This window comes from Chrysochloris asiatica, unplaced genomic scaffold (assembly GCF_000296735.1).
Source record: "Chrysochloris asiatica unplaced genomic scaffold, ChrAsi1.0 scaffold00162, whole genome shotgun sequence".
Lineage (NCBI taxonomy): Eukaryota > Metazoa > Chordata > Mammalia > Afrosoricida > Chrysochloridae > Chrysochloris > Chrysochloris asiatica.
Genome location: NW_006408680.1, coordinates 6,456,244 through 6,470,873, shown reverse-complemented (window position 1 = coordinate 6,470,873; position 14,630 = coordinate 6,456,244). Strand labels below are relative to the sequence as shown.

Here is a 14,630-nt window from a genome sequence, read left to right as displayed (position 1 = left end):
TGTGTATGCCCTGAATTAGAGCCCTCACAGTTGTCCCTATTTTTTCATTGATGACCTTCATACTTTTGAGATTCACATTTAGGTCTTTAATTCATGTTGAGTTGGGTTTTGTATAGGGCCTGAGGTAATGGTCTTGTTTCAGTCTTTTGCATATCACTTTCCAGTTCTGCCAGCACCATCTGTTAAAGAGACTGTCATCTCTCCATGCAATGTACTTAAGTACTTTCTTGAAAATCAGTTGGCTGTATGTGGATGGGTTAATTTCTGGATTATCGATTCTATTCCATTGATCAATGTATCTTTCATTGTGCCAGTAGCTGTTTTGACCACTGTAGCCATGTAGTAAAATTTAAAATCAGGGAGTGAGAGGTTTCCAACCTTGTTCTTTTTCTTAAACCATGCTTTGCTTATTCTGGGTCTCTCTTCTTTCCATATAAAGTTTGTAATTGTTTTTCCCATCTCTTTGAAGAATGTCATTGGAATCTGTATTGGGATTGCATTATATGTGTAAATTGCTTTGGGCAGTATTGACGTTTTCACAATATTGTCTTTCTATCCAGGAGCATGGTATATTCTTCTTCTTTTGTAAGTCTCTTTTGGTTTCTTGTAGTAGTGTTTTGTAGTTTTCTTTGTATCGGTTCATTTCTCTGGTTACATTTATTCCTGGATATTTCATCTTTGTGTGGCTGTTGTAAATGGTATTGCTTTCCTAATGTCCTTTTTAGTGCTGTCATTGTTACTATAGAGGAATCCAACTGATTTTTGTATGTTGATCTTATATCCTGCCACTTTGCTGAATCTTCCAATGAGGGCTAGCAGCTTTTTTTCAACTGAGTCTTTGGGGTTTTCTATGTATAGGCTCATATCATCTGAAAATAGAGAGAGTTTTATTTCCTCTTTGCCAATTTAGATCCCTTTAATTTCCCTGTCTTTCCATATAGCTCTGGCTAAGACTTCCAAAGCAGTATTGAATAAGAGTGGTGACAAAGAGCATCCTTGTCTGGTTCCCGTTTGCAGAGGGAAGGCTTTCAGTTTCTCTCCATTGAGAATAATGTAGGCTGTTGGTTTTGTATACATGGTTTTAATTATGTTGAGGATTTTCCTTTGATTCCTACTTTGTCGAGTGTTTTTATCAGGAATGGATGTTGGATTTTGTCCAATGTCTTTTCTGCATCGATTGATATGATCCTGTGGTTCCTTTCCTTTTTGTTTTTTATATGGTGAATTACATTGATTGTTTTTCTAATGTTGAACCATCCTTGTATCCCTGTTGTAAAACCCACCTGGTCATGATGTATTATTATTATTATTATTGTTGTTGTTGATGTGCTGCTGGATTCTGTTGGCTAGGATTTTGTTGAGAATTTTGCATCTATGTTCATGAGGGATATTGGTCTGCAATTTTCTTTCTTAGTGATGACCTTCCCTGGTTTTGGTTTGAGGGTTATGCTTGCTTCATAAAATGTATTAGGGAGTTTTCCATCCTCTTCTACATTCTGGAATAATTTGAGTAGGATTGGTGACAGCTCTTCCCTGAATGTTTGGTAGAATTCACCAGTGAAGCCATCTGGGCCTGGACCTCTTTTGGTCGGGAGTTTTTTGATGCCTAGGTCTACCTTTTGATCCAGAGTCCTGGTGTGGCACTGTGGGTTAATGTGTTGGACTGCAATGTTGGTTTGAACTGCAAGGTTGGTGATTCAATCTCACCAGCTGCTCCTTGGAAATCCTGTACAGGGTCAATATGAGTTGAAATCAATTCAATGGCACTTAACAAAAAAAGCCTTTGCTTCTTACTGCCCAGTGGCACTATAAGTTAAGTACCAGACTGATAACCACAAGGTCAGAGGTTCAAAACCACCAGTCACTTCTCAGAAATCCTATACAGTGCCGTTATGAGTCGGAACTGACTCAATGGCACTCAACAACAACAGCAAGCAATTCTATGCTGAGCTCATCTGACGGTTGTAGTTACTGATCATCATAAGGAGGGAGAATTTAATTAAGTTATTGTCTTAGTTCCCTACTCTGTAATGACAAGCTACCACAAAATGGGGCTTTCAATCAGAGGACTTAGAGTTTTGGAGATGAGAAGTCCCAGTGGAGGTGGGCTTTTGGGGGAGGAGCCTTCCTGGTGAGAAGACACTGGCATCTTTGGTCTTCCTTCAGATGTGAGTGAATCCTGGCTGAGTGTTTGCTCTCTTTATAAAGCACCGCTCAGAAGTGATTAGCTGTAATACGTACCCCACTCTGATGTGGTCTCATTAAATTAATAACCAAGGAAAAGCCTTCTCCCAAAACAGGTGCAGGGTTAGGACTTCACATAACTTGTTGGGGGCTACCATTCAACTCACAACAGATGTGTAGGGTGAGTCTCAATTAGAAAAATACATCCTCATTCCTGTTGTAGAAAGTGGATGCAGCTGAGGTGAAGCCCTGGGAGCTGGTGCTCTGAGCAGCTTCTGCCTCTGCCTGGGCCACGACCAACAACACTCTGAAGACATGTGGTTATGACCCAGGATGCACAAATGATGACTGCTTTCCATTCTTCTCTTCCTTGTTACTACAGAATTTCACACCAAATCTTTGGGAAAGAAGGCAAAAAAAAAAAAAAAAAATTAACTCATTTCTTTTAATGCAAAAGTGTATCTAGCCTTCTTTGCAACCATGGTGGCTTTTAGATGTCATTGAGTCTGTTCCAACCCAGAGCTGCCCACGTGTAGCAGAGTGAAAAACGCCATCCAGTCCAGCACCATTCTCACACTTGTTAGGTTTGAGCCCATTGCTGCTGCTACTGTGTCAGTCCATCTCATCGAGGGGCTTCCTTCCTTTTTGTTTGACCGCCCTCTTTACCAAACATGACATCTTTCTCCAGGGACTGGTCCCTCCTGATAATATGTCCAAATTATGTCAGCTAAGTCTCATCATGTCACTTCTAAGGAACATTCTGAAAATATTTCTTCCAAGACAGAGTTGTGTGTTCTTCTGGCAATCCATAGGATACTCCAATAAAGCATTTTGTAACCATTAGCTAGTTAGATATGGGACCAGGGAGGGGACAGTCTCTGGGAAGGGCATCATGCTTGGAAAAGTCAGTGGAAATGAGGAAGACCCCCAGTGAGATGGACTGACAGAACCACAGCAACAATGGGCTCAGACGTAACAGCAATTGTGAGGTCGGCAAAGGACCAGGCAGTATTTCCCTCTGTTGTGCACAATGTCACTAGGAGCTGAAGCAGACTCAGAGGCTCCTAACAACAACCACAAGAGCAACAACAGATGTTTATAGTTGCAGTCAAACACCATGATGCCTACCTAGCATTCAGTTTCACTTTTTTGAATGAACTTAAGTCAGGAAAGACACCATTGGGCCGCTAGGTCAGTTTAAACCTCAAGGCTGATGGTTCAAACTCACCAGTAGCTCCTCAGAAACTCTATATAGCATAGCTATGAGTAGGAACTGACTTGAAGGAGCTTAACTACTACTAACCTGAGTCTGATGGTGAATCCAGAGCCCGGGTGGTGCTGTAGGATCAGTACTGGACTGCTAACTACAAGATCAGTGGTTCAAACCCACCAGCTGTTCCACACCACAGTGCCACTGTAAGTCGGAACCAACTCGACGACACTTAACAACAACAAAAATGAACCAGAGGAGTTTTGCAGGTGCATTAGTTAAGCGCTCAGCTGTTAATCCATAGTCCGGTGGTTTCAACCCCCCAGCTGCTATGAGGGAGAAAGATGTGGCAGTGGGCTTCCACAAAGATGACAGCCTTGGAGACCCTGGGGGGCAGTTCTGTTGTCAAGTGCCATGAAGTTGGCTCTGACTCCCAGAGGCCCCATGCCCAACAGAACAAAACACATTCCTTGTTATGTTTGAGCCCATGGTGCGTTGACCTGTTGGGTCACTAGGAGTCAGAGTCGACAAGACAGTGAGGGGTAACTTGTAAACCCATGAATAAGACCCTTCCCGGGGGCTATGCCTGGGCTTGCTTCTCACCCAGTATATGGAGGATGCTTGTGAAGTGTGACTGCATTTTCTTACAGGTACACACTGATCCCCACCTCCATCCTGCTCGGACTGGGCGGTGCCCCACTGTGGTCTTCACAATGTACATACATCACCATTCTGGGGAATACGAGTGCCCAGAAGACGGGGAAAGCCAGCAAGGATGTGGTGAACCAGTTCTTTGGCATCTTCTTTCTCATCTTCCAGTCGTCCGGCGTGTGGGGCAATTTGATTTCGTCTCTGATTCTTGGCCAGACTCCCACCCAAAGTAAGAGACAGGGGGCACAGGCAGGCATCAAAGTGGGGCTGGGATTTCAGGGGGACTGCTGACCAAGGCATTCTAAGGACTCAGTATAAGGATAGCTCCTTATTCTGTGGGGTTCCTGGTTGGTGTGAACGGGCAGCACACTTGGCTGCAAACCGAAATGTTGCTATTTCAAGTTCACCCAGCAGTGCTTTGGAAGAAAGACCTGGAGGTCTAGTTCCCAAGCTGAAAATGGGGCGGAGCACACAGGGAGCTGGTCTTATTCTCAGCGCAGGTAGCCAAGGCCATCCCTATGGAGGTGGATCTCACCTATCTTTGTTCAGAGGCCCCTGATGCCAGGGCCCTCACCTCCACCATTGCATTGGACCTGTGACAGGGGCCTGTGTGCCAGCGCTGTTTGAATCATGGCTACCCTCATAGACTCTGAGAACTGGAGCAGCTGATGTATTATCCCACTGCACTCAGGTTTAAGGCCACTGATCCCTGAAGATCTCGGTTGGCTGACCTTGCCCAGGCACGAGGTAGCACCATGCCATGCCTGTCTGAGCGTGCATGCTTTAATGTCTGTGTTGAGGATTCCAACCACAAGCATAGGAAATAAACCTTTCCCTGCTTTCCAGAAGCCATCCCCAATGGAGGGAAATTCCTAACGCACTGACCGTTACCAGCCTTGTCCCTGTCTGCCTTATGGCTTCCATCTTGCTATCCCATACAAAATGCCTCCTTTGGGAACTCTGTAATCAAATTTTCTCCCATTTGCTCCTGTGATATAGTTGTTGTTGTTGTTGTTGTTGTTTTTATGTGCCACTGAGTCACTACCGACTCATAGTGACCCTATGCACAACAGAACGAAACCCTACCCATGACAACCTCACAATCATTGCTACGTTTGAACCCACTGCTGCTGCCACTGAGCCAATCCATCTAGTTGGGGGTCTTCCTCTTTTTCTAGGACCTTCCACTTTACCAAACATGATGTCCTTCTCCAAGGACTGGTCCCTCCTGACAGTTTGCCCTAAGTATGAGTAGATGAAGTCTGGCCATCCTGGCTTCCAACGTGCATTCTGACTATAGTTGATTTGTTCTTTTGGCAGTCCTCAAACACCATAACTCAAATGCACCAATTATTCTATGGTCTTCCTTATTCACTGTTCAACATTTGCATGCATATGAGATTATTGAAAAAATACCATGGCTTGGGTCAGGTGCACCTTAGTCCTTTGACATCTTTGCTCTTCAGCGCATTAAAGAGGTTTTGTGCAGCAGATTTTTCTAATGCAATATGTTGTTTGATTTCTTGACTGCTACTTCCATGAATGTGGAAGGTTGATCTTAGAAAAATAAGTCTTTGACAACTTCAGTCTTTTGTCCATTTGTATGGATGTTGCTTATTGGTCCAGTGGTGAGTTTTGTTTTCTTTACATTGAGATGAAGTCCATATGGAAGGCTTTGCTTTTTGATCTTCATCAATAGGTATCTTAAGTCCTCTACACTTTCAGCAAGCAAAGTTGTATCATCTACATATCACAGGTTGTTAATGAGTCTTCCTTCAATCCTGATGCCACATTTTTCTTTTATCTAATCCAGATACTTGGATTATTTTCTCAGCATACAGACTGAATAAGTATGGTGAAAAGATACAACCTTGTCACACACCTTTCCTAACTTTAAACCATTTGGTGTTCCCTTGTTTTGTTCAAACAACTGCCTTTTGGTCCAGGTACAGATTCCACATGAGCATAACTAAGTGTTCAGGAAAACTCATACTTCGCAAAGTTGTCCATAGCTTGTCATGATCCACACAATCGAATGACTTTGCATAGTCAATAAAGCACAGGTAAACATCTTTCTGGTATTCTCTGCTTTCAGCCAACATCCATTTGACATCGACAATGGTATCCATAACCTCTTCTGAATACAGCTTGAATCTCTGACATTTCTTTGTAAATGTACATTTTTAGCCATTTTTGGATTATCTTTAGCAAAATTTTACTTGTGTGAGATATTAATGACATTGTCCGATGACTCCTGCATTCCTTTGGGTCACCTCTCTTTAGAATGGGCACAAATATCAGTGTCTTCCAGTCAGTTGGCGAGGGAACTGTCTTCCAAATTTCTTGGCATAGTTGAGTGAGTGCCTCCAGTGATGAATCAGTTTGTTGAAAGATTTCCATTTGTATTCCATCAATTCCCAGTGCCTTGTTCTTTGCCAATTCCTTCAATGCACCTTGACTTCTTCCTTCAGTACCATTGGCTCTTCGTCATGTGCTATGTATGTCTTGAAATGGTTTAGCATCAGCCATCTCTTTCTGATACAGTGGCTCTGTATATTTATTCCATCTTCTTTTGATGCTTTCTGCATCATTCAATATTTTGCCCACTGTTGTTGTTGTTGTCAGGTGCCATCGAGTTGGAACTGACTCATAGCGACCCCATGCACAGTAGAACGAAACAATGTCTTATCCTGAGCCAACCTCACTACCGCTGCCACACTTGACACCATCAATGATGTTACCTGGCTGATCCATCTCATTGGGAGTCTTCCTCTTTTTCTCTGACCCTCCGTCTTACCCAGCATGACATCCTTCTCCAGTGGCTGTTCCCTCCTGACAATATGTCCAAAGTATGAGAGACGAAGCTTAGCCATCCTGGCCTCCAAGGAGCACTCTAGCTGCACTTCTTCCAAAACAGATCTATTGGTTCTTTTGGCAGTCCGTGGCACTTTTAGTATTCTCCTCCAACACCACAACTCAAAGGCATCAATTCTTCTACAATCTTCCTTATTCACTGTCCAGCTTTCCCATCCATATGAGGTTATTGAAAATACCATAGCATGGATCAGGCGCACCTTAGTCCTCAAGCTAACATCTCTGCTCTTCAACACTTTAAAAAGTTCCTGTGCAGCAGATTTGCCCAATGCAATACGTTGTCTGATATCTTGACTACTGCTTCCACGAGTGTTGATAGTTGATCCAAGAAGAATGAAGTAGAATCCTTCAATATTTCAAGAGAAGGCTTGAATATTTTCTTCAGTTCCCTCAGCTTGAGAAATGCTGAGTGTGTTCTTCTCTTTTGGTTTACTGACTTCAGGTCTTTGTACATTTTGTTGTGGTATTTGACTTTGTCTTCTCAAGCTCCTCTGGGATATTTTCTATTCAGCTCTTTTACCTCTTCATTTCTTCCATTTGCTTTAGCATCTCTATGCTGGAGAGCAAGTTTCAGAGTCTCTTCAAACATCTATTTTGGTCTTTTCCTTCTTTCTTGTCTTTTTAGGGACCTTCATTTTGTTTCTGTATGATGTTCTTAATGTCATCCCACAAATTTTCTGGTCTTTGGTCTTTAGTGTCTATTGCATCAAATTTGTTCTTCAGATGATCTCTAAATTTAGATGGGATATGTTCAAGGTCATATTTTGGCTATCCTAGACTTGTATAAATTTTCTTAAGCTTCAGCTTGAACTTGCATATGAGCAATTGATGGTCTGCCCCTTGCCTTGTTTGGGCTGGTGATAAGGAGCTTTTCCACCATCTCTTTCCACAGATGTAGTCAATTTGATTTCTGTGTGCTCCATCTGGTGAGATCCATGTGTATAGTCATCTTTTAAGTTGTTTATAAAAGTTTTTTGCAGTGAAGAAGTCATTGGTCTTGCAAAATTCTATCATGAGATCTCCAACATGATTTCTATCACCAAGTCCATGTTTTCCAACTATTGATCCTTCCTCTTTGTTTCCGGTCTTTGCATTTCGATCACCAGTAATTATCAATGCATCTTGATTGGATATTTGATCAATTTTAGACTGAAGAAGTTGATAGAGTTTCTCAGGTTCAGCATCACTGGTTTTTGTGGTTGGTGCATAAATGTTAATAATTTGAATAATAATAATGGTATTAACTGGTCTTCCTTGTAGGTATCTGAATATTTTCCTATCACAGACATTATTGTACATCAAGACAGATCTTGATATGTTCTTCTTGATGATGAATATGATGTCATTCCTCTTCAATTTATAGTTCCTGACACAGCAAACCATGTGATCGCCATATTCAAAATGTCCAGTGACAGTCCACTTCAGCTCACTAATGCCTATGATATTGATGTTTATGGATTCCGTTTCATTTTTACAATATGCAAGTTTTTCTAGAATCATACTTCATATATTCTGTGCTCTGATTATTAATGGGTGTTTATAGCAAATGAGGGTCCCAAAGGCTTTACTCCATTTGCTTCATCACGATCAACTCTACTTTGATGAGGCAGCCCTTCCCCAGTCATATTTTGAGTGCCTTCCAACCTGAGGGGCTCATCTTCTGACACTATATGTGATAATATTCTGGTGCTCTTCATTATGTGCAATAATCAATATTCTGTTGCTATCTGGCAGTGTTCCACTGCTATTCCTAAGGTTTTCAGTGATTAAATATTCAAAAATAGTCTATCTCTCCTTCTTCCTAGTCTGTCTTCATCTGGAAACTCATCTGAAACGTGCCCACCATGGGTGACCCTGCTTGTATTGGAAATACCCATGACATAGCTTCTAGAATCACAGTAACAGGCAGGCCACCACAGTACGACATCATACTGCTAGTCAACATCAACTAACCAACAGCCACCCTTCACAGGGTCGCTATGAGTCACAATTAACTCACAGGCACTTCACAACAACATTTCTGTTATAAAAGTAACTGGATAATTTTTTCAGTGTTTGAATCCATTCTTGCTTCAACTTTGTTAATCTGTCTAGTTGGGGGTCTTCCTTTTTTCCCCCACTAATCATCCACTACCAAATATGATGTCCTTCTTCAGGGACTGGTCCCTTCAGACAACATGTCCCAAGTAAGAGAGACATAGTTTTGTCGTTCTCACTTCTAAGGAGCATTCTGAGTGAACTTTTCCAAGATAACTTTGTTTGCTCTTCTGGCGTTTTGTATTGGGTCTCTCTACTGACAGTATCACAGAAATAACACAAATCAAGTGGATGACTTCAACAACCAGAAATTTCTTCTCACATAGTTTAGGAGGCTTCTAGAAGTCCAAATTCAGAGTGCCTGTTCTTGGAGGAGACATGCTTTTGGTTGGCTCTGGAGAGAGGTCCCTTTCTCCTCTCTGCATCTGTAGACCCAGCATTCCTTGGGACTTCCATGTGTCCTGGCATTAATCCTAGATCCTCTGGATCTAGGAGCTTCACAGCGCAGGGATCCCCAGTCCAAGGACACACTCTACTCCTGGCTCTTCTATCTTGGTGATAGTAGATCCCTCTTTCTTTGCTCAAATCTGCCTCCTTTTATCTTCTCCTTTGAGAAGGTGTTGCGTGCCTCAACCTTGGGAATCTACCTTAAGTCAAACCAGGGAAATGGTGAATTAAGGGTAGTGAACCCCACCCTTGATCCTTTAGCTGATTTATCATATCAAATCCTATTGTGGGGTAGCTACCTCTCAACCACCAAACCTCTGGGAATCTTGGCCCAGTCAAGTGGACACAAAAGCTAACTATCATACATCCCATGGGGTTTTCGGTATCCTTCCCCAGCACCATATTTCAAGTGTATCGGTTCTTCTGCAGGTTTTCTTATTCCCTGTCAAACGTTAACATGCATTTGGTGTTACTGTTGTCATGTTAAATCAGTTGTGCGTACAGCAGCCCTGTATGGGATTTCTGAGGTGGGTTTGAACTGCTGATCTTGCAGGTAGCAGCCCATTGCTTGTTCTAAAGCGCCACATCCATTTCACACGCACATGAGGCAATTGAAGATGTCATGGCTTGGGTCAGGTGCACCTTAGTCCTTAAAGTGGTATATTTGTTCTTTAACACTTTAAAGAGGTCTCTTGAGTTGACATGTGTTGTTGTTGTTGCTGTTCTGAAATGCCTTCAATTTGGGTCCAACTCAATGACCCCCTATAGGGTTTCTGAGGAGTGGCTGGTGAGTTTGAACTGCAGATCTTGAGGTTCAACTTGACCTTGTGGTTGAGTGTGTATCCTATGGCCCCACACCAGGACTCTGAGTTGACATTTATTCCACTTTTGCTCAGAGTCATTGCATTCTCTACCCCAAGCCAGAGTGGCTTCAATTCAGATGCAGCACAAACCCCCTTCCCATTCACCCTTATAGTATTTGTTGTCTCCACAGACATCATTCCGGAGGACCAGCTCCTCCTCTGTGGGGCCCGTGACTGCCAGATGGGTGGCTCATTCAGCAACAGCACCCAGCGTCCATCCCAAGAACTCATCTACACACTGGTGGGCATTTACACAGGTATGTGCCATCCTGACCCTGTGCCCATTGAAGTAGAATCCCCACATAGCAAAACAAAAAGCTACTAATAGAAAAGTTGGAGCTTCAAACTCACCCAGATGAGGCTTCGAATAAATGCCTAGTGATCTACCTGATGTGTATGCAAATATCTTGCACATTGTACTTTGCTTGTGTGGTGAACTGCACACCCATTGGTTCCTTGTGAGTGCTATGTGCCTTATGTGCACATTAATTATGTGGCATGTTACATACAAAATAACAACCATAGTAACTGCAGTCCTTATAAAGACTGCCCACTGCAAACCCCACAGAGCACTTCCACTTTGAAGCGCAGGGGTCTCTGGGAGTTGGAGTTGATTTGGGAACAACTGATTGGCTCGAGGTCCTTGAGTGATGTCAATGGCTCATGCTAAATTAGGAAACAGGAAGAGGGGAAAACAACAGCAGTGTTGTAGAGTCAACTCTGACTCGTGGCGACCCCGTGTGCTAGACAGAACTGAACTACAGGGTTTCCTTTATGCATGCAGATCTCCAGACTTTGCTCCCCTGGAGCCACATGGTGGGCTTCAGACCACCACCCCCTTGACTAGCAGTCAAGCATGGACCATTGATGAAATGAGGACCAACTGAAATCATGGAGTGGGACAAAGGGGAAGGAACCCAGGCTTCACACAGCATTTCAGCAACTTGATGAAAATATTGCATCATCATGAATTGGAAGGAGTACGTGTGTAGTCAAAGAGAACATTGCTCATGGACGGGAGATAAATTTGGGGAGTAACTAAGTGCCCATCTGGGTGTAAAGTTGTTAACAGTGGGAACCCTCTGGGTTTGTCATGTGTAGGGTGGACAGATGACTGGCTGTGAGGCCTACGGAACTGTGCCAGGCAGCCACGTGATGAGGTCACACAAAGGAATTAGATCCACAAAGAGCTAAAGCAACCCCAGTCACCTTTAAGGCATGTCAGGGCTTGCTCAGGGCATGCAATCTGTCGTTAGAAACAATGCTGGAGGTTCTAACCATCCTCACTGCTTGTGAGTGAATCTGTGGGGCCCAAACTCCTTGTACTGATGCCTGGCAGAAGACAACAGGGGAGGTACACAAATCCTAGTCACCCCGTAGGACCGAGCAGAAAGCCTGGAGGGCTTCTAAAGCTGTCATCTTCACAGGGCAGATCTCTGGGTCTTTCTTCCTCAGGGCAGTTGGTGGGTTCGACCTGCCAACCATTCAGTTAGCAACCAAGTGCATTACTACGGAACCACGAGGGCTCCTTAATGGCATCACCAAAGGACCTGAGAATCAGAAAAGGAATCAAAGGTTTCCATCTAGAAACCACTACTCAGCTATCAGTGAGTGCCACTGTGGGAGCTTGGGTATGGCTGTGATGTTGGGTATGGCTGTGATGCCACCGGGGTTTCAAACACCAACAAAGTCATACATGGTGGACAGGTCTCAGCAGAGCTTCCAAACTAAGAGAGATGAGGAAGAAAGGCCTGGAGATCCACTTCTGAAAACCAACCCATGAAGACCCTGTGGTTCACACAGAACGTTGTCTGATACAGAGTTGAAAGATGAGCCCCTTAGGTAGGAAGACACTCAAAACACACAGTGATTGCAAAAAGCTACTTGAGCATACCAGCGATTGTGAAGAGGGTGCAGGGCCTGGTCTGTTGCGCATGGGGTCACCATGAGTTGACAGCAACTGGTAACAACATGAAGAGAAGTGAAGGAACAGGTATTAGTGCTCATTCTAGAGGAAGGGACCCACCGTGTCCATAGAGAAGACACTGACTTAGAGCGACCTTGCAGAACACAGTAGAGTTTCTCCAGAGTCTTCCCAAGCCTGGAAATCTCTATGGCACCAGACAGCCTCCTCGCTCTCCCACAAAGGAGGGAGCACTAGTGCTGTGTTAAGTTTCGTAACAACGAAAGTTAGGGGTGTCCATTCAAGAGTGAAAGGAATAGTTTTTCTTTCTCCTTAGTTTCTTAATAACCTATTTTCAGGGTTCAAATGAATATATTGTGAAAAGGACATGGAGAAAAAGTTCTCCATCCTGCTGTCTCTTGGGAAACTCATCCTTTCCTCTCCACAGATACCTTGTGCCTTCTGCATTTCCTGGGTATGAATTAGGAGGTGTTGAGTGCGCTTCTACACAAATGTATCTTTGTAGCCCTCCTTCTTAAAACCAAGTGAAGACTCGTGAGAAACACTGCTCTGTACCTTGTTTTACTCAGTCATTATCTGGAATGGAAACGCTTTTCCTTTTAGCATAGCATTTTCCTTTTCTCAAATGCACAATACCTGATTGCAGGTGAGACATTCCATGAGATGTTTAACCAGTTCCTACTGACAGACTTTGACATATGTAGGTTTGGAATGAACACGAAATGTTGCACAAGGTGACTTGAAGTGTCCATTGTCCTCAGAAGTGAAACCAGCCACTGGTAGAAAAATTGCTGCAAGAATCAGAATGAAAGAAACAAGGTGATGGTGAAGAATCAGGATGAGAGAATCCCCAGTTGGTGGTAAAGGGCTTTAAGGACGTGTGGTGTCATTTCCTAATTTCTGGTATTTATTCCTCTGAAGACAGCACTGTCCTTTGTTGTTATTGTTAGGTGCCATCAAGTCGGTACCAACTCATAGTGACCTTATGCACAGCAGAACAAAACAATGTCTGATCCTGGGCCAACCTCACTACTGTTGCCCCACTTGAGTCCATCAATGCTGCCACCTGGCCAATCCATCTTGTTGGGGGTGTTCGTATTTTTCTCCGACCCTCCATCTTACCAAACATGATATCCTTCTCCAGTGACTGCTCCCTCCTGACAATATGTCCAAAGTATGAGAGACGAAGTTTGGCCATCTTGGCTTCTAAGGAGCACTCTGGCTGCACTTCTTCCAAAACGAATCCATTGGTTCTTTTGGTATTCTACTCCAACACCGTAACTCAAAAGCATCAATTCTTCTACAGTCTTCCTTATTCACTGTCCAGCTTTCGCATGCATATGAGGTTATTGAAAATACCATGGCTTGGGTCAGGCTCACCTTAGTCCTCAAGCTGATATCTTTGCTTTTCAACACTTTAAAAAGGTACTGTGCATCAGATTTGCCTAATGCAATACGTGATTTGATTTCTTGACTGATGCTTCTGTGAGTGTTGATAGTCGATTCAAGAAGAATGAAGTCCTTGACAACTTCAATCTTTTCTCTGTTGATAAGAATTTTAATGTTAAAGCTGATCGTAGAATAGATATGAAACAGTTGGGGTGTTTGTAGGACCCAGTTGGCACTGGAGTGCATAGACTTTTGTTCACTTGCCTATCTAATGTCATCTTAAATCTGGATTGAAATTAACCCTATTCTGCAAGAGAAGTTGGAGTGCTGGCATAAATACCCATAAAGGACCAAATGCCTTGAACTCCTGTCAGTGTTTGCCAAAAGGGACAGTAACTTCAAATAGACTTGGAGCCCAGGAGTAACGCCGTGCTTCTTTGGGTGGAAAGGCATTTACAGTAGGGTGTGAGTGGATTAGGTCTCCCGCTAACACGGCAATGACTCGCCCTCATCTCCCATTAGGATGTGGTGTACTAGCGGTCCTGCTGATTGCCATATTTTTGGAACCAATAAAAGACCCCCAACAGAAAAGTGAAGGAGAGAAATTGTCTTTATGGTCCAACTTACTGGCGACTTTCAGGCTCCTCAGAGACAAACGCCTCCGTCTTCTTGTCCTGCTGCCCTTGTACAGCGGCTTCCAGCAAGGATTCATGTCTGGAGACTACACAAAGGTATGGGGGCATGGGAAGCCTGCTGGGCTCAAGACTGAGGATGCAGGGATGCTCTGGAACCCCTGCCCGAGGCCAGGGAAGTGGAACAGAAAGCCCACCTGTGATTCTAACTATCAACTTCCCAGGGACTCCCAGAGAACTTGGGTTCTGAGCTCCTATCTCAAGAGATGAATTCTCTCCTGTTGATTATGTTCGGTGAAAAGTGCCCAAGTGTTAACTGGGCATCGCTTCCTGAGTCACCACATAGAGGAGCTGTCTGTGTTGCACCAATGAATCACTTCTGCTAGATTCTTGTGCTAGAGGGAAACATTCAAATTCAC

At 43.6% G+C, this 14,630-nt stretch overlaps 1 protein-coding gene across 1 annotated transcript in view; it reads left to right on the top strand.

Moving 5' to 3' along the window:
- The window catches only part of UNC93A (unc-93 homolog A (C. elegans)), a 36,493-nt gene that overhangs the window by 11,476 nt on the left and 10,387 nt on the right, over window positions 1-14,630 (top strand). The window contains exons 3-5 of the mRNA XM_006871193.1: window positions 4,045-4,274; window positions 10,398-10,523; window positions 14,102-14,310. Of these exons, the coding sequence (XP_006871255.1) occupies window positions 4,045-4,274; window positions 10,398-10,523; window positions 14,102-14,310 (565 nt within the window). The remainder of the gene's footprint in view (window positions 1-4,044; window positions 4,275-10,397; window positions 10,524-14,101; window positions 14,311-14,630) is intronic.